The 19,752-nt window shown below is 49.9% G+C and overlaps 1 protein-coding gene across 1 annotated transcript; it reads right to left on the minus strand.

Annotated features, from left to right (window-relative positions):
* Positions 1–716: 716 nt before the first annotated feature.
* LOC101670642 (melanocortin 2 receptor accessory protein) lies at positions 717–19,236 on the minus strand. Its single transcript, XM_004757501.3, has 3 exons — positions 18,481–19,236; positions 2,708–2,807; positions 717–1,277 (listed from the first exon to the last, which is right to left on the minus strand). Exons 1-3 carry the CDS (start codon positions 18,671–18,673, stop codon positions 1,148–1,150), a joined length of 423 nt encoding a protein of 140 aa, XP_004757558.1. The 5' UTR covers positions 18,674–19,236; the 3' UTR covers positions 717–1,147.
* Between the last annotated feature and the right edge of the window lie 516 nt (positions 19,237–19,752).

Below are 19,752 nucleotides of genomic sequence, written 5' to 3' on the forward strand. Positions count from 1 at the left end.
TCCTTTTCAGCCCACTGCCCCCAAGTCAGAGAAGGCTGAGCCCGCCCCCGCCTGGGGGATAGTTCAGTCCACCCGGGGTGGGGTGCAGGTTCTGGGGCTTTGCACTTTCCGTCTGCCAGGGCCAGGCTGTTGGGCACTGAAGGACTGGGTCCTTCGGAGGACTCAGACCAGAGGTCCCGTAACGTCACCCAGGTGGCTCTCATCCAACCAGCTTAGAGACGTCCTGGACACCATTCCAGTGCACCCCTCTCCCCTTGGGTTCTGCCTTTTAAAGGCTTTGGGGAGGTCGGGAGTGTGACTTAGGTCCCTTGATTGCAGTCAGCGGGGCTGGTGGGGCCAGCACTGCCCTGTCTTAGTAAAGGTGGGTGACAGTGGGGGACGGGGATGCCCTCCCTGGGTGTCCTAAAGAAGGTTCAGATCTGCCTGAAACTCAGGGTTGGTAAATATTACAGCAGTACGGGGTGCCTGGGTGGCTTGGGTGGTGAAGCATCAGACTTGGTTTCGGTCCTGGGATGGAGGCCCCTCCCCGCCGCCCACGCCCTCCCGTGATGCTCAGCGAGGAGTCTGCTTGTCTCCCTCTCTCTCTGCCCCTCCCCACCTCCCCCCACTGCGCACGTGCACACCCACTCTCTCTTTCTCAAATAAATCTTTAAAAAAACCATATCACAGCAGTAATAGTTGAAGCTAAAAAGTGGCCCAGTAATAGCAAGCAAATATTTTTAAAAATTAATTCGTACATATTTTATTTTCTACCCTTCCCAAAGTGAACATAAGAAGTACGTTTGCAGGTAAAATGCACTGGAAATCCGCACTCTCTGGGGCTGCTTCCTTGTGCTAGGCGGGGTACTCTGAGCCCTGGGTCACGCGTACTTGTGTCCCCTCATAAAGTACATCCTGGCCTGCACTTCCAGCTGCACGTAAGTAGGCTTTCCGAAGGCAGCCGTGCATTCAGTCTGAGTTCACCGATTTGCTGGTGTCACTTCTACAGTTGAGAGGTTCTGTCTTCAGAGGGAGGCTCACCCCACTTGTTCCCGACATCAGCTGATGCTGTGGGGGTCCCCGTCAAAGGCCAGTTCTGGGAGGAGAGCAGGGTAGGTGCGGGGGGCAGAGTGGGGCAAGTGCAGGGGCTCGTGGCCGCTGCTGCCGCTCAGGGCTGCGTGCTCGGCCGCCTGGGGCTCCGGCCGAGCTCCGTGGAGCCGGGGGGCTGCCCCCGGATGCAGAGCGGGAGGTGGAGGCTGTGACTCCAGGGGCATGTTGTGTGGTGCTGGGTGTTGTTCCTGTGGACAGAGCAGATGGGAGGCAGGCATCAAAGCTGGCGAGAACGTACTGGGTGCTTTCCTGTTGCGCCATCCTGCCTGCCCAGAACCCACAGAGAAGACATCATGGGACAAGAGCACCTCTGCTAAGGGAACAGGCCGTGGGGGAGGGTCAGCCCAGTTCATGAGGGTCACCACTGTGGAGCAATGGAAGATAATAGGCAGTGCTCAGTGGTGACCTTGACCCTCGGTCATTCCGTCTGCGGTCACATCTCCCTTGTGTCCACTTACGATGAGGAGCCGGTGGGTGGATCTTCCAGCCATCCACGTGCTTGAGTATGTGCACCTGTGCCTCCATCCTCTCTGACGCCTCTCCCAAACGGGAGGTGCTTGGGGCAGTGGGCACAGCGGCCTGGAGTGAGCCGGCCCACCACGTCCCACCCGCCCTCCTGTCCCATCAATGAACTGGGACCATCATCACCTCTTAGCTGCCGTCAGGATAACACGAGGTGATGCTCTGGTACAGAATCCGTCCCCGCTAGAGTAGTTCCAAATAGTTCTAATTCTAACATGAAGGAGGAGGGTCCGGACGGGAGCCTGATAGAGCAGAGCCCTCCTTTCAGATGATGCTAGTGGAAATTTTTATTTTTAAGCATAAAAAGAACAACTCCTTGGAGCAAGGCAGCATCTCCTTCCCAAATCTTACAAAGACCCACTTAGCTCCCCTGAGCATTCCGCGCCCGTTGAAATGTCTGGAGAACGTTTCTTTGGTATCAGGGCGAACATCATCACCCATGTGCCGTGTAAAATGGTAGCCCTTAGACAGGCAGGACTCCTCAGCCCCGGCTGCCTGGGCACCCACCGGACCAGGGAGCGTTCCGCCTCCCTGTGTGACCAAAGGGAAGCCTCCAGTTTGGCCGCTAAGGCACATAGTACGTATTCAATAACAGATGGTGGTCGTAGATGCCTACATTTGGGTCCCCTTTTTCTGGTGAGTCATTTGACAAGCCCTAACTGCCACATGGGGTCATTTTGACTCGGTTTTCTTTAACAGCTTAATGGAGCTATATTTTATAGACAGCAAAGTTCACCCGCTTACATGGAAAATTCAGAGATCTTCAGTAGAGTCACAAACTGTGCAGCCATCCGCACAGTCTGCCGGAGAATATTCCTGTCATCGGACCAAGAAGCCCCGGCCCCAGTAGCCAGCACTAATCTGCTTTCTGTGTCTAGATTATTCTCGATGTTTCATATCCATGGAATCCTACAACACGGGGGCCTTTTGCATCTAGCTTCTTACACTTAGCACAGGGTCTTGGAAGTGAATGCATGTCGGACCAGGAATCGGGGATCTGTTCCTCTTCGTGACGGAACAGCACCCCGCGCTGCGGACCTGCGGCCCCTCACTGTTCAGCCCGTGACTTACCTGTGCCGGCGCCCTCCATACTCACCTCCCCTGTGAGGAGCCCGACCAGGACATGTAGAGCAGGATGAGGAAGAGAAGCATGACGAAGGACGCCAGGCTCACCCAGAAGGTGATGACGATGAAATCTGGGGGGGGGGGGGCGGGGGGGCGTCTCCACGTCAGCATGACGCCACAGGAGCCCACAGCTCCGGGCAGTGGGGCCTGAGGAGAGGACTTGTCTCCTCTCCCAGCCTCTCAGCAGCCGCCCCTGGGAAGACCTTTCCACGAGCACCAGGGCCGCAGGGAAGAGACTTTTTCCCAGAGCAACTAGCGGCAGGCCCAGGTAGGGGATTGCCGAGGGAAGACCAGCCAGTGAAACGAAGGGACCCCCTGGATTTGCTTTTTCAGCCGCTGCTGCTCCCCTTCCCCTTCTCCTTCAGAGGGAGAAGAAAGGGCTGTGGGCAGCTCGTACACAGCCAACCTCCCCTCCCCTGTGAGGGCGGCAGGGGCCTTTGGGGACTGCTCTATTAGGGGCAGCCTCAGAGACCCCGAGACGGAGAGATTTAGGAGGAGGTGGGCGAGACTGGGGTGCTGGAATGCTCCCGTGGCGGGCAGGGCAGAGCTTTTAACCGAGGCCTCACTGGCCCCTTTCTTCCAGGGGCACGTGGCCAATGTGGGGACGGAGGACAGCGACAGGAGGGAAGATCACCTGCGTGCAGCCTACCCTGTGCCTGTATTTGTGGCCAGAGGCTGAAGGGACAGGAAAACTAGGAAACATAGTTAGCCTCTTGGGGGCCCTAGGCAGAACCTGACAGGCCAGGAGGTGCTGTCCTCCAGGACTCCAGATCAGGAACATTCTGCAAGTTGCGAGGCACTGTTGCAATACGGTAGTGTTTCTTGGTGATCGATGGCGGCTATGGGCACAGTACACTAGGCTCGTGATGAGTGTGTTTGAGGATCTTATCCCAGACACACTCGTGCCCCCAGGCCCGGATGCCCCCAGCTGGACCTGCTAGACATATACACGTGTGAGCAAAGGAGGCTACTGAAGGCTGATCACCCACAGGAATGTATTAAGCACCCACTCGTGCCAGGTGCCACCACAGGCTGTGAAGGACTCAGAGGGGCCACAGGAGCACAGCGGAAATGGCTGCCCCCTCTCTCCCGCACGCTCCTCCTCTGCACTACCCCCCAGTACTTCCAGGGATATACCTGCCCAGACTTGCGCTGTGTTCTGTTAAACAAAAAAGCTTTTATGAATGGGTAAGCAAAAGAGGAAACAAACAGAATGAATGAATGAATGATGAATCACTGAATGAATGAATGAGGTAGCTAGAGATTTGTTCGGCATCTACATAGAGCCGGAAGTGAAGACCCCGGCGGTAAATAAATAATGGCACTTGAGGAAAGGGTGTCACCTCTACTCTCCATGACCTGGGACAGGTAGGGAGAGAAACTGAAGGCTCGTAAGAGTTCATCTTAGACCTGGACAGCATCAAAAACAGTTACAAGGAAGGGAGGCAGTTCTCACCAAAGGAGTCAGATCCCCACTGCCTTGTCACGAAGCATCAACAACTTGGCCTTCCCAACTCCAGAAAGACAAGGACAACGAAGACCTCCAGGCTGGCTCCCACAACCTCTCTCCTCTCTGACCTTGACCTGAGAAACGCTGGTGGTGCCCCAGAACCCTGACCAGTTGTAGGGGTATATGGGATCCCAGGAAATAGGGAATGAGGTTGTTCCTGTCTGCCCGAAACTGAAGGACTTTCAAAAAGGAGCGCCTGAAGTTCTCACCATTCCCTGGCTGCTCACTCAGTATTCTAGAACACCTGCTTCGGTTCCAACGGCCAGTCACAATTTCTTTTATAACCCTTGGAGTGGCACGGAATAAAAGCTTTCAGAAGTTTTGGTTTTATTCTGTAAGGATGTTTTGGATTTAGGCAGACACCACTCTGCTCTGTCTCCATAAAAATCATACAGGGTTTGAGATCTTCCGGCAGCTAGAGAAGTTCTGTCGGGGCCTCTAAGAAAACAGGTTCAGAAAGTTCTGCCGCTGGGACACCCCCGCCCCTTCTCCTGGGCTCACACATGTCTGCTTGGCCCGTGGTCAGTTATCTCCACATACTGAACAGGAAAAGAAGTAACACCTTCCACAGGACACAGTGTCTTCAGAGAAGTGAGATCTGAGTTGTTTTCAGACTGAAAGGGGGGATCAGTAGCCACTGGCCCTTTCCGATACTAAATTCTCTTTCCTAACATTCTGTTGAAAGGGACGGCCAAAATAATAATAATAATAATAATAATAATAATAATAATAATAATAGGGTTCTTTTTCCTCTTCCTACTGAAGGTTCAAAGTGCTTGGAGAGAACATTTCATTCCAGGTCCAGAGACCTCATTCCCCAGGGCTGGAAATGTGTAAACATCCCTGAGCTGGTTTTTACAACAAGGAACCCCAGGCTGGCTTGACAAGGAAACTGGTCCAACCATGGAAAACCTTCCTCCCCTCTCTCCTCTCCTCCCCCTCGCTTCTCTTCTCCTCCCCCTTTCCCTCCCCCTTCCTAATTTACTTCCTTTTTCTCCTCCCCCCTCAGCCTCCCCTCCTTCCTTCCTTCCCTTCTGAGCCCACAGGGGCAGAATGAGGGGAGCGAGGCATCTGCACTTGGTCGACAAGAGGGGGCTCGGATGGAATGGTGCGGCTTCACCCGGGGGTGGGGGAGGGAGTTTCTCATCCTTCCTTGGAGCTGTTCAATTTTGTGAACTGCTGAACCTCAGTTTTAGCATTCCTCCAAAGGCTACCAACATTTGGGTCCCAGAGTCCTGATAAGAGATTCACTCCAAGACTTTTCCCTTCTTTGGGGAACAACAACTGGGTTAAGGACCTAGGCGATGCAGGTGGGCGATTTTGAACTCAAATTCTGACTTGGCCATTTTCTAGCTGGGGTATCTGAGGCAATCTGAGATTTTTGCATCTCTAAATCTTTAAATGGGATGATGGACTGTGTTAGATAGACTTTTAGGTGGATTAAATAATATGTATATATAATGCCCATGGCGTAGTTCCTTGTTTAATGGTTGTGAAATGATATATCAATAGTACTAAAATTATTTTTTCTGTTAAGAGGGTGTTGGGCAAGTGATACATACCACTGTGTGCTTCAAGCTCCACTGAAGTATGGGATATGAGTAAAGGTAATCGCGGTACAGACAGCTAGTTGCGAATCCTAATGTTTGTAGGTTCTTACATAGTAAGAGAAGCCCTGCCTTTCACTGCCTGGAATAAAGACTACATTTCCCAGACCCCCTGTCAGCTAGATATGGTCATGTGACAGGGTTCTGGCCAATGAGATGTGAGTGTGGGTTACTGGACTGCTGCTGGACTTCCTCCTGCAGAGCCTGCTAGATTTCAGATAACATTGTATCCCTTCCTATTTCTGTATTCCATTTTGCTGGTGGGAACCTGGATGTGAATCCCAGAGAAAGGCTGAAGGGTGAGGATAAGGGGCAGATCCAGGGGACGGCAGAACAAGGAGCTGGAAGGAAGCTGTCTTTGAGGAACTCATGGAGCCCACCCTGCACAGGGTCCTGCAGACTTCTCTGTGAGACAGAAACCAGCTTCTCTTCCATCTGGTGCTGTTGACTGCAACCAACTTCTTCACTGAATCAGTAAAAAGAGCTGACTGTTTAAATGACCATACCCAAACTTACAAATCCAAATGAATGCTAGCTTTCACAATAATCATCTATCACAGAATCATATAAATCTTCCTGAAATAATACATGTCCTGATTAAACATCTATAAACATTTACCAAAGATTCATAAACACTTGTAAAGCTTTCTTTTGGGATTATCATCTAGGGCAAGCGTGCGTGCACGCACACACACACACACACACACACACACTACTTCGTAAAAGTACTTCTACTTCATAAAATAAGTAGAAGTACTTATTTTTACGAAGTACTACTACTTTGTAAAAAGTCATGTTTTATTTTCATCACCCAGGCGGTACCAATAGCTCAGTCATCCCTTCCATTCACCTGATTGGTTGAGGGTCACTCTTAACTATTTCCCCAAAGCAAATCCACCCTCGAAAGAGATACATAGTTTATCACTGTAGATGTCCCATAGAAGATGCTGTCACTACCACAGTCAGTTCCAAAAGAAGAGCCCCAAGCAGTTTGGGAGCAATAATGGAATCATTCATGTGTAGCACCTCTAGCTGGGGCTACTTTGATGGGATATTCGTTCCGAGGTAAACAGTCTCATATCTTGTTTAAATCACTTTCTCTCCTTTTTAACATTTTTAAAAAATTTTATTTATTTATTTGGCACAGAAAGAAAGAGCGCATCAGCAGAGGGGATGGCAGGCAGTGAGAGAGGGAGAAGCAGACTCCCTACTGACCAGGGAGCCTGATGTGGGGCTCGATCCCAGGACCCTGAGATCATGACCTGAGCCAAGCGAAGACGCAAAATCACTTTCACTGTTTATGTCTTATCCATAAGGCTGGACTTTTGCTGAAGAGTTTGTAGTCTCGGTTAAACTTGTAACATGAAACTGATTGCTCTGATGAGAGAAAAGAGTTACATGTAGGTGTTTGGCTCAATCTTTTCACTGAGTTCTCTGCCTTATGCTCAAAAGAGATGGGTTAGTGGTGTGTTTCTGTTCTGGGAGCAGCAGATGAACAGACTGCCTTCTGATTGAAACTGCCAGAGCCGGCACATCAGTGGAAGTCGATATGAGCTATGATAGATTTTTCCCAAGCCATAATTAAAGGAAGAAGACATATTGACCTGAGAAGCAAATAATACAGCATGAAAGCCAGGCAGGCTTTCCTACCATGAAAGCTTTCCTACCCGAAGGAAATCAATCCATCTTACCGCTCCCTGCAAGGGAGCATCAGGGCGTATCTGGAGAGTCCTTGTGTTACAGTAATATGTAACATTGGCATATATTGTAACTGTAACATTGGTATATGGAACTGTTTTCCCCTAAGCCTAGCCCCTGAAAGGGGGACAGCTAGAAAAGCAAACATATGATTCATTCAGGCAGAGCCTCAAGAAAACGGATTTGCATTTCCCACTTGGTCGACAGTGTCGGGGAAATTCTTAATCTTTCCCTGAGACAGAAGTCATATCTGAAAATCACAAGGGTACAGATCCTTGTGAAGTCCCTCTAACAAAATCACACCAGATTTCAAGCCAGCCCTGGGAAAGAGCAACCCAGAGCCTTCCAGTCAGCACTGCTCCATAAAATATGTCTATCAGTCCCTGGATGCTTCCAGCGCTCTGCCCAGCCTTGACGGATAAATTCCAGTGTATGGGCACGAACACAAAAATCTTTAAAATCCTCTCTGCTTGTTAGGTAAACACCTGAGCCTGGGTATTTTTCCTTCTGTTTGCCTCCTTTTCTACTTGGTACAGGAGTCGAACCCAGCCTGATCTTCCGCATCTCAACCAGCCACACCACGTGACCTTCTTTGTCTCACCTTAAAGCATCCCTGGCTCATGGCTCCATTCCCAGCATCCTTCTGCCTTTGATGTGTACCTCTGCTTCGAGGTGAAGAACTGGGAGGTGAATCTCTCTGATCTGTTTGACTGGGTCGGAGATCCAACCCAGAGGAACTAGCGAGGAGAGAAAGGTGCATTTGTTAACAGAGAAGCTCACCTGCTTTCTGCAGCGTGACCTCTGTCTCTCCTCACCGGGACTCATGCTTGCCTTACCCGACCTTCAAAGCCAAGTAAAAGAGCATCTCTGAGCCCGCCAGAAGCTGCCTTTTGCCAGCTTTTTCATTATGGAAAACAAAATTGACACCGTGATAACAGTAGCACAGAGAGTGGATGGTAGAGATTTCTGGCTTTGCATGTGTGTGGGGGGGGGTGGGGTGGGGGGGTTGTTGTTTGTTTGTTCTCTTAAAGATTTTATTTATTTACTTGATAGCAAGTGAGAGACAGAGAGGGACCAAAGAAGGAAAGAGAGAAGCAGACTCACTGCTGAGGAGGGAGCCAGACGTGGGGCTTGATCCCAGGACCCTGGGATCATGACTTGAGCCTAGGGCAGACGCTTACCCGACTGAGCCACCCAGATGCCCTTGTTTTGTTTTGTTTTGTTTTTAATAAACTTCCTTGAATTCAAATACCATGGACAAAAGTAGGCGAGATAACTTTACTTGACATACAACAGAAGATTTTTTCTCAAGTCCACTGCTTGTACCAGCAAAAAACAAGAATCATTCTATATGTTCAAAAATAGAAATTTCTAGCACACCATGCAGTTGTTCACAAAATCTTTGTGAAAGAATATTTAACAACACAAGAAAACAAAATATCGTCAAGTGGGTAAGAGCAAAATACAAAACAGCATAGACAGTCGGGGGTGCCTGGGTGGCTCAGTGGGTTAAGCATCTGCATTTGGCTCAAGTCATGATCTCAGGGTCCTAGGACTGAGCCCCGCATCGGGCTCTCTGCTCAGTGGGGAATCTGCTTCTCTCTCCCTCTCCCTCTTTCCCTCTCCTTCTGCCCCTTCCCCCCAGCTCGTGTTTTCTTTCTCAAATAAATAAATAAAATCTTAAGTGTGTGTGTGTGTGTGTGTGTATCCAGATCCTATTTGAAATCTCTAGGGGAGACAGGACGGTCATAGTGGACTCTGTAGAAAGGCGATGTTGTGGATTGACTATGTTCCCCCACCTCCCAGGGCGGAAACCCTCCTCTCCAGATGGATGGTGTTTGAAAGTGGGGTCTTTTTTTTTTTTTTTTTTTTAAGATTTTATTTATTTATTTGACAGAGAAAACAAGTAGGCAGAGAGGCAGGCAGAGAGAGAGAGAGAGAGAGAGAAGCAGGCTCTGCACTGAGCAGAGAGCCCGATGCGGGGCTCGATCCCAAGACCCTGGGATCATGACCTGGGCTGAAGGCAGAGGCTTTAACCCGCTGAGCCACCCAGGCACCCTGAAAGTGGGGTCTTTGAGAGGTAATTAGGTTTAGAAGAGATCAGGAGGGTCCGCATGACGGGATTAGTGTCTTTGTAAGAACAGGAAGAAGCTCTCCTCCCTCTCACTCTCTGCCTGCCTGCCTCCCTCCCTCTCCCCTCAGCCTCCTGCTGCAGCGCCCCCTCCTCTCTCCTTCATTTGCAGGCCTGGAAGAAAGGCCCCGTGAGGCCACAGTAAGATAGTGGCTGTCTACAAGGCACAAAGCAAGTCCTCATCTGACAGCAAATCTGCTGCGACCTTGATCTTGGACTCCCAGCCTCCAGGAATGTGGGGCCTGAATACCTGTTGTTGAAGCTCCCAGTCTATAATATTTTGTTACAGCAGCCCGGGTAGACTAAGAGAGGTGTTGACTGCTTCAAATCAACTTTTGGGATGTTTCCCTCCAAGGGATTTTCTTTCGAGACGGTCGACCGTCCCCCACCACCGTTACCCTGTATGAGAGGGTAGTTGGTACCCTGCAAAAGGGCCACTCCAGAGAGCTCTGCACGTGTCCTTTGCAGTTAGTGGGACACATAGGACAAGAGTCTGTGCTCGAGAAAATCTTGAAAGCCAGAGACAGGGCAATCAGCATTAGCAGAGCAGAAAGAGTATCCCTGCCACCCCCTGCTGCGGAAGATGTCACCAAGGTCCTGCCAGGAAAGAAGGAGCCAGCTTGACTTGCTTCCCGCCCCCTCCTGGGGAAGAGGACACCCCTGCCTGGACCAGTGCCAGTCCAGCTGGCGGGCAGGGCAGCCAGTGAAGAGGCCAGTGTACAAGTTCACTCAAGAAGTCACAGCAGCTACAAAGTCACTTTCCCACACACAGGTTGCCGGAGCAGGTGACCACTGTCCCAGGGAACCCACAAGGACCCCGGCTGGCCGGTGCTGATGGGAGGGGTGAGGCAAGACTGACAGGATCAGGGTTCTGGAGTCAGGTCGCGGGCCCCATGGGGAGCGGACACTGCCGGGACACATCGCCCTCCGTGGCCCAGCTGCCGTGCCTGGCCGCCTTCCAGGTCAGAGTGTGGCTGCCTCGCCGACAGACCCCACTGTCCTCCCTGTCCTCACCACGTTCCATCCTTCCTGCTCCAGCGAACAGGGGTCCCAAACCAGGAGGGGACCCAGGCGTATCCGTTTGCTTAGGCTGCGCTATGATCAGAACATTTGTGGTTCCTTAAATTCATCTGCCCAATCCTAATGCCCAGGGGGATGGTATATGGCGCTGGGGCCTCTGGGAGCTGCTTAAGCCACAAACAGACCCCCACCTCCCCCCCCGTGAATGAGATCGGTGCCTTTACAAGACAGGCTGCAGAGCGGTGCCCTCACCCCTTCCCCCGCCGGGAGGACACAGCAAGAAGATGTCAGCCCCTAAGCAGGAGAAGGCCCCTCACCCAAACTCAACCATATTGGGGCCTTTGTGTTAGACTTCCCTGCCTGCAGAACTGCGAGAAATACATCTTAGTTCTTCATAAGCCCCCAGTCTATAGTATTTTGTTATATTAGCCTGAACCAATGAAGACAGTGGCTTAAAGAAGAGGAATTTAGTTTCTCACAATTCTGGAGGCTGGAAGTTGGTTCTTCCTCCTAGGCTTGGTCCTTCCTGAGGCCTCTCCCCTTGGCTTGTCCTCACACGGCCTTCCCTCTGCATGTGTCTGTGTCCTCACTCCCTCCTCTAAGGACACTGGTCATATTGGATTAGGGCTCACCCTTATGACTTCAGAATAATTTGATCACCTCTTTAAAGACCCCATTCTCCCAATACAGTCATGTTCTTCTTGAGTACCAGAGGTTAGGATTTCAATATAGGAATCGGGTTTGGGGGGGACACAGTCCAGCCCATCACACCAAGGAGGGACATAGTTGGGGGAGGTTCAGACCTCAGTGGAGATGTGGTTTGGCCACTGGATAGCAGAGATGTTGAGCTGGTCTGGAGCTGCTGGACAGACGAGCGACCACCCTCCAGAGCACCGGCAGGGTGCAAATGACCAACAGCTGGTAGGGGTCCCCCTGTCAGGGGCTTGTGACTTCTGCTCCCTGTGGGCCATGGAATGCTTTGGGACCTCAGTTTCCAGGTCAAGATGGCTGCAGAGAGGTTATTGCCACGTGAGGCCACAAGATCTTAGAAGGACTATGTTCGGGGCAGTGACAGGGGCCGACTGCCCCACATGTCCTCACACACCCCTGCTGACCCCCAGCCACAGCCCAACCCTCCTACAGATCCCCCACTCCCAGGGCCCTGTTCCGAGAAATCTTGACTCCCAGCTCACTTTAAAGGAATCCCATCATTTATCACTGAGCGTATTTTGAAGGCAGTAAATTGATAACTGACACAGTTATCCATCATGAAAATTAATGGTGTGTGCAGGAGCTGCCTACTTCCCATGCGTTTATCAATCCAGCCCACAGAGATCATGTAGGGCACCACTCAGGAACTGGGGCTAGAGAGAGCAAGACAAGAGGAAGGTTCCCGCTCTGTTGGTTCCTCCGGTCTGCTGACAGTCTGCCCACTAATCATGTCTAGTGTCCTGGAAAGAGTCCCCAGGGATCAGAGCCTGGAATTGAAGTCCCAGCTCTGCAAATATTTCGCTGGGTGACCTGGGGAAAGTCACTTGGCTTCTCTGGGCCCCGGGACCCCCTCATACTTATATTCCGATGGCTGCAACACTACAGCACCCTAATTTATTTATGCTGACCCCTCCCTCCTAGACTGTTAGTTCCTGAGGGTAGAGATCGTGGCAACTGTATGTTTCCAGGGGTGGCATGTGGCTGTTTCCTGCCTCTGTGTCACCCGCCACCCACCCAAACCTCAAATTTATATATTCGCCAGAGGGATATTCTTAGTAAGCAAATTGGACCTTGTCTCTTCTCTGCCTACAATTTTAAGTGACTCCCTGAAGCTCCCATGAATCCTCTGAGGCTGGCCTGCAAGAATTTCGTCACCATGTCACTCTTTCCAAAAAACACCCTCCTTGTGGTGCTTGCCAGAAGCACCTCTTGCCTATGCAGAGTGTAAATGGTCTACCTCACCCGGGGCCGCCTGTCTGTGGATTGGGCAGAGTCCCTTTGGGTCTTTTGATTCAGCTTAGCCCATCTTCCCCGTGAAGGCTTCCTTGTGTCTTCCCTCCCTGAGCTCTGCCGGCCACTTCTGCAAATCTCCAGCATAACACCATGAATCACATTACAGCTTATTAAGGATGTGTACCTGCCACCTTACTGGAAATGGGGAAAGCTGAATGTTACACAGAGTGTTAGATGACACTGAGGCCCCATTATTGCAATGTTTAGATACAGTGTTATGTTCTCACTTGTTACTATCTTACGAGGTTTGGTGGAGGGATGTTGTGATGTGTGTAACCTGCTTGGAAATATAGCATCATCGTAAAATAGGTAACAATGGTCATAAAATAAAATCGTTCTTGAGAAAAATCAGGTACAGGGATTTAGTCTTTTGGCATTTGTGCCTCCAGCTGCCCATGCAATGCCTGGCCTATCATGGATAGTTACAAAATTTTGATTGTTGAGTTAATCGTGAGCAAAAGCAAGAAGAGAAGACCGGTATGGTGAGCTTCTGGTATGATGTGGAAATGGAGTTTGTTGAGATGGATGAAAGACCAAATTGCCAGCACTCAATTTCAGAGAGACTACGGAGAGGAACAGGGAGCTTAGACTCATCAGAGATTGCAGGGACAGGGAATGGTGCAAGGAGTGCATGGTTGCACCTGGAGTCCCTCCTACGCACGGATGCCATGAAGAGTTACACAAGTTGTGCACTGCTCAAGGAATTTCCCCTGGATGAATTGTGATTAACTGTGTTCACAGAGTAGGGGTCTTTTTCTGATTTCTGTGATTGAGGATAGTGGCAGCTTTATTCCTACATAGGTGGGACTGGAAGGAGAAGAGGGGAACCAAGATGACCATCTGAAGTGCCTCAGTTCCCCAAGATGCATCCCTGTGACGGTCCTAGGCAAACCTAGGGGGTTGGTGACCCTAACACGAGTGTACGTAGGAAAAGAAGAAGGAGGTAGAGAGGGACAGAAGAGAAGATAGACACAGAAACCAGGGAGAGGAAGGAAGTGAGTGTGCAGGGTGATTTTTTGGAAGGGGCAGTTTCAGATGATGGTGGGTGCAGAGGACCAGAGAAGGTGAAAGTGGGCACCACTTGGAGAACTTTAGAGACCAGGTGGGAGAGACTTTGGTTGATGGTACAAGAGGGCAGCAGGGATGCAGACCCGGGTATGTTTTAGACAGCAAGAAGGAAGCCAGTGGAAAGGGAGAGAGATGCTGGCGAAGAAGGGAGTCCTCCAGACTAAGCTGATGAGCTATGGGGAAACATGATGGCATTTTGTGAAAATAACAAGTGGACACCCCACGCTGGGGCCCCCCTGCCAGTTCCCCTGTGCCCATTCACCACTCTGGTGACCAGGTCTCTGGACGTCCTGCGGTAGCTACTGTTCCTGACCCCAGGGGCTCCCACGTTCCCTCTACACCACTAAAGCTCCTCCTCTGATAACCAGCTTGGTTGACACACTACGATGGCTAATTTTATGTGTCAAGTTGACTGGGCTCAGGGATGCCCACACAGCTGGTAAAACGGGATTCGTGGATGTGTCTGTGAAGGTGTTTCAGGGAAACATACATCCATACATCCTACTGGTGCGGTTCTTCTGGAGAACTCGGATAGAACCACCATACTGGGAATGTCTCTGTTTCTGGTGTCAGGAGACGATCAACCTCAAGGTCATTTTTGTGGTCTTGGGCTAACCCACCATATATTTCTTTCTGCCACGTGGCTCTGTGAATGGGCAAAATGGCCTGCTTATCAAGAGGGTCCTTGTCACAATGAAGACTGAGTGAAACAGGCCAGTCACAAGAGGTCACACAGTGTACGGTTCCACTTAGGTGAGGGAAGATCTAGGTCAGTTCAAGCTGCTGTAACCACAGTTTAGAAAAAAAGAGGGTACCTGTCCAAATGAACTAAATGTTTATAATTCTGCCAAATTGCCCAGAGCATGGAGCTATCGTCCCTAACCTCCAGCAGGCTCCAGGTCCTTGCTCCCCCAGCTGAGCTCGTCCATCCGCTGGAGAGAACAACCACTTGCCACCAGCTGGGCCCTGCCCGATGCAGTCACCGACAGGCCCAAGGGGGACAGAGGGAACTCAAGGGAGTTCTCCATTTACCCTCAGGAGTTCTTACAGACAGCATGCAGACACGGGGTCCCTTTGTGTGTGCACACAGGCGTGTGTGTGTGTGTGTGTGTGTGTCTGTGTCTGTGTGCATAGGGATGAAAAGATACAGAGAAACCCTAGTCGGCCAGGCACCAAAATGCTAACACTGATGGTTCCCGAGTAGCAGAGTGAAGTAATTTGCTGTCTGAATCTTTTACTAAGAGCATATGAATCTTCATTATTTTTTATCCTTTAAAATATACATTTTTAAAGGCGCCTTGGTGGCTTAGTGGGTTAAACAGCTGACTCTTGGTTTCAGCTCATCACAGGCTCCTGAGGCCCTGGAACCAAGCCCCGTGTAGGGCTCCATACTCAGCTGGGGGGTCTGCTTGATATTCTGTCTCCCTCTGTGCCCCCCCCAACTCATGCACGCACATGCTCACTCTCCCTCCCAAATAAATAAATAAATAAATTTGATAAACCTGAATTATAAATGTTCCAAATATGTAGAGAAATACAGAATATGTGTCCACCAAATATTTGCTTCAGATCCTTTTACAGAAAAAGGATATTAAATGATTGCAGGTAAAGTCAGAGCCCTTTTCATCTTCCTGGTTTCCGCTCCAGGGGAAACTGATGTATGCTGTTATATTTTCCTATGTGTGTGCACCCCCCTAAGAAAGAACATATGTGTTTTTATATTTAAGAGTTAATATATATTAATTGCATCATTAATTATAACAAATTCATTGGTATTTAAGGAGACGTCATTATAATCAATAGGATCATGAAGCACGAACAGAAGTTAATTCTATAGGATGTATAATTTGCCTCATGGCTTTTTTTTTTTTTAAGATTTTATTTATTTATTTGACAGAGACAGACTTAGCGGAGAGGGAACATAAGCAGCAACAGGGGAAGGGGGAGAAGCAGGCTTCCGGCGGAGCAGGGAGCCTGATGCAGGGCTCCATCCCAGGACCCTGGGATCATGACCTGAGGTGCAGGCAGCCGCTTAATGACTGAGCCACCCAGGCGCCCCTGGCCCATTGCTTTTTACCTCATGATACTTTAGCAGTTTGCTCGTCTTGTGACATGCAGATCTGGCTCATGTGTTATAACTGCTCTGTATTACTGGTGATAGTAATACAATCATAACTCATGTATCCATCCTCCTGTTGAGGAGGGATATGATGTCCTTCCCAATTTCTGACTATCACAAACAGTGCTGCAGTGAACGCTGAAATATGTGTATCCTTGTGGGCGTGTGCAAGGGCTCCCTGAAGGTACCTGGGAGAGGGACGCCTGGTTTACGCCTTGTGAGCATCTGCAACTTGTCTGGTCCTCGGCAACTCCACTCTCCAAAATGGTGAACCCAACTTTCATCTCATCCGCCGCATCTGGCAATACTCATTTCTCCACTTCCTCCCCGGACACTCTGAATATCCGTGTCTTCAGGCTTGAATGCCTGGAATATGGCAGGCATTCATTCCCCTGCCTTGGAGCCTTGGTCCTTGGTGTTCCCGCTGCCTGGAAGGCTCCTTCCAGGGCCATCCTCAATGCCTGATCTCTCACCGGCTCACAGTCGCCGTGGGGAGCCCTTCACCCACCAGCCTAGTCAAGGCTGCAGTTCCTCTTTGCGCTCCTGCTCTACCTCACTATCCTTCTAGTTTTATTTTCCTAACTGCTGTATTTTTTCATATTCATGGTGAATTAGAGACTGCTTTGAATTGTTAATTGCAAGATGGGCTTTGATTCCCTCCTCCTGAATCTGGCCTGGCCTTGGTAACTGATTTGCCCAAAGTCACAGAGCTAGTGAGTGACAGAGCTCAGATGGGAACCGCAGTTGATGGGCTTGGGAACTCACGTGCCTGGCCTCTAACCTGTAGGTCACTGCCCCCTAGCTGACCCTCTAGAAGGAGCTAGACAACTACCCAACAGGACATAAAAAGCCTAACACAGAGTTTTTGTCTAGCCTGAAACTTCTTTTCGAGAGAAAGCAGAAATTAAGTTCAGAGAACACCTAAAGACTGAACTACATCAGAAATAGAAGTCAGAAGGAGTAGCTCTCTCTCTCTATGGGTGTCAAAAACTCCTGACATGTAGGGTGTCTGAGGGGACCCAGCGACTGAGCCCCCCCTAAGTGTCCTCACTGAGATGGTCTTTATGGCATTGGGGAGTTTGGGGAGGAGTTTCTTATTTGCCTCCGTTTGTATGCCCACCATGCTATAAATTTGTATCTCAAGTTCACGTGTGCAAGAAAGAACATTTTTTCTTTTCAAACCTCACACACAGCTCACATCAGCCACCTTCCCCAGAAATGGAAGTTGTTTGTGGGTGACTGAATGGGGCAGAAGGCTGAGACTGTAGGTTCGAAGGTTTTAAAGTTGCAAAAAGGTGTCCCTCCTCGAAGCAAGGAAGAGAGCTTTGGAGCCCGGGGGTGGGGGGCGACCCAAGTGGGGTGTCTGGCCCACAAAAGGATGGGAGTGTCCGAAGCCAACACAGAATTGCACTTAATTCATGTTCATTTAAAAAAGACTCTCCTGAATACAAATCTACATTTCAAAAACTAAAGAAAACAACAAAATTACAACAACAACAACAAAAACCAAAAAGCAGAATCGACATTTTGTCCAAATCTCTATGTATCCTAAAGTTTTGAGCTTCTGATGATACATATGAATGGGCTTTTATTTCAACCCTGACATGTTCTCCCGAGAACTCTACATCTTCCTTATTGTGAGCTGTATGTGCAAAAATCTGCATTTTAATTTCATGAGTATATACCTTGCAGCAGAAAACACACCAAACCTATTGTTCCCCCTCCAAAAAGCTTTGGTGCCATGTTGGGGCAGATGTGGGTGAGTAGCTGGCCTCCTGGAAGTCGTAAGGGAAACTGGAAACAGAAAGTCCTCCTAACAAAACATTCTAGATGACTTCCTCCAAGGGGATCTGCCTTTTATTAGCAATAACATCCAAATGGATTTCAGTGTTGAGCTGGTGTGTGACCACATTCTCTGGCTTTTCATACAAAAAGCATCCTGTTCCTTCCAGTGACCACACTTACTTTTTGTCAGATTTTGTGGTTGTAGGGTGTGAAATACCCAAGAAGCCCGACACGTGGGGCTAGCAGAGAATGGGTCCCCAGTATTTGGACTTTGTTTTGTCTTGTTTCTCGTAGTCATATCCTCAGCTAACTTGTTATCTTGACTCAGTAGCTGGAATAACCAGAGACAACTGTTCCCAAAGCACCAACTTACCCAAGAGAGAAAGACCGAGAGAGAGATGAGCAAAAGGAGGTTGGTTTGTTCTGGTGGTCCTACCTGAGACCATGAAGATTAAAATCAGTGGGTATTTTCATAGAAATTAGTAGGTCATTTATCTTAGGGGTGGACACAATGCAACATCGGCAATTCAAAGAAACTGACCTACCTCACGGGAAACCCAGACAGACCAAACTCCATCAAGGAACTCTATCTTAAAATGCATGTTCTGCTCCCAAGGTGCCTGAGTTTCTTCCCAGGTTAGTTTCAAGCCTATTTCAGAAGATAACAGACACCATTTGACACCTGTTTCCTTCTGTCTCCGTGTACAGGGTCAAGTGTGGGCTCATCTTTGACATCTGTTGGAGCAGGAGGTGAATGGAGAAAGTCTCATGGGCCAACCCCCCAGGCTCTGCCTCAACTCACATTTGTTGGCTTTCAGCTTCCTCTCATCAACGGGAATGAGGTCCAGGTAATCCAGGTAGTACTCGTAGCCGTAGCCGTCGTACGCGCTGGAGGCGTTGGTCTCGTTGGCCATGTCTGCGGCACTGGCAAGCGGCGCATCCGAAGCGGGTCCAAGCCCTCGGAGGGACTGGCCAACTGATTTCCGTAAAGTCATCCAAGTGTGTCTGTGGGTCTCCGGGCTCAAGGCCTGCCCACTTATCAGAGCTGTTTGGCTAGGAGAAAGGCCAGGGGGCTGTGCCTGACAGCTCAGCCCCCGCGCAGAACTTTCCGCCCCGCCCTCCTTGATAAAAGTCCAAGACAAACAGAGCTGCGATGCAGCAGTTCGGGGTGTGCAGCCAGGTCCGAGCGTGCCCCTCCGCGTGAGAACAGGAAAACCGGTACCTGGACCCCTTGAAGGACAAGGTGCCGAATAGGACTCTTTGCTTTATGACTTTAAAAAGTAATCAGACCAAAATGAAAGGCTGGCTGTGCCCTTGACTCACATTAAGGCAGTTCTGGGCCCTGTTGAGCAACCAGCGAATCGCTGACTTACTTAGACCGAATATCTAAGGGCAGAAATTGACTGATGTCAGCCCTGAACTAGTAGCCTCTCTCGTGTACGCAGAGGCAATTAATTAAACCAAAAGAACCCTCTCGTCCCGACGGAGCTGAGAACACCTCCCAGCTTTTATCTAAAGTCCCCAAGAACGAACCAGTCAGCGGCATTTGTTCCGACGGAAGAGGCTGTTTGCCTGGACCAGACTCCCACGCGGATCCGGCTCTTAGGCAATAGGGCCGGAGGGTTCACCCAGCCCCTGACGACAGGGGCGTTTCTGCAGGGAGAGCCTCTAAGTTATCCCTTCGTTTTTCTAAAGCCACGGATTTGATCAAGGGGAATATTCCAAATAGTTGGAATGAGCAGGACTGAATGTGAGAGGAGCCTCTGAGAATGGGCAAGGAGCTCCAAACTCCCAGAATGATGCAGCCTTTCGCTCCAAGACCCCAGCTGGGAGTGTTACTGTTCTACACTCCAGAGGAAAGCTGAGATGTCCCAGCATGCGTGTCCCCATGTGCATTTGCCCGGGACTCCCTGTATCCCCAGCCCTAGGTACTAAAGCTTTTGCCGGGACACCAGGTTTGATGTGCCTGACTTTGCAGGATGTGTTGAACAGAAAAATTCTTCTACCAGCTCTTCCTTAATTTGGGTTGTATGCATTTTTTATACATTTCAGCCAGATTACGTGTCTCTGTCCA

Source organism: Mustela putorius, unplaced genomic scaffold (assembly GCF_011764305.1).
Source record: "Mustela putorius furo isolate JIRA1106 unplaced genomic scaffold, ASM1176430v1.1 tig00000832_pilon_pilon_pilon, whole genome shotgun sequence".
NCBI classification, from domain to species: domain Eukaryota; kingdom Metazoa; phylum Chordata; class Mammalia; order Carnivora; family Mustelidae; genus Mustela; species Mustela putorius.

What these genes read in the sequence shown, in the direction of transcription:
- LOC101670642 (XM_004757501.3), bottom strand. Translation starts at nt 18,673, where the DNA reads ATGACTTTACGGAAATCAGTTGGCCAGTCCCTCCGAGGGCTTGGACCC. An exon ending in GAAGCTGAAAGCCAACAAAT is followed by an intron (nt 2,808 to 18,480) that starts GTGAGTTGAGGC and finishes CCCCCCCCCCAG; the next exon opens with ATTTCATCGTCATCACCTTC. An exon ending in TCGGGCTCCTCACAGGGGAG is followed by an intron (nt 1,278 to 2,707) that starts GTGAGTATGGAG and finishes CTCTGTCCACAG; the next exon opens with GAACAACACCCAGCACCACA.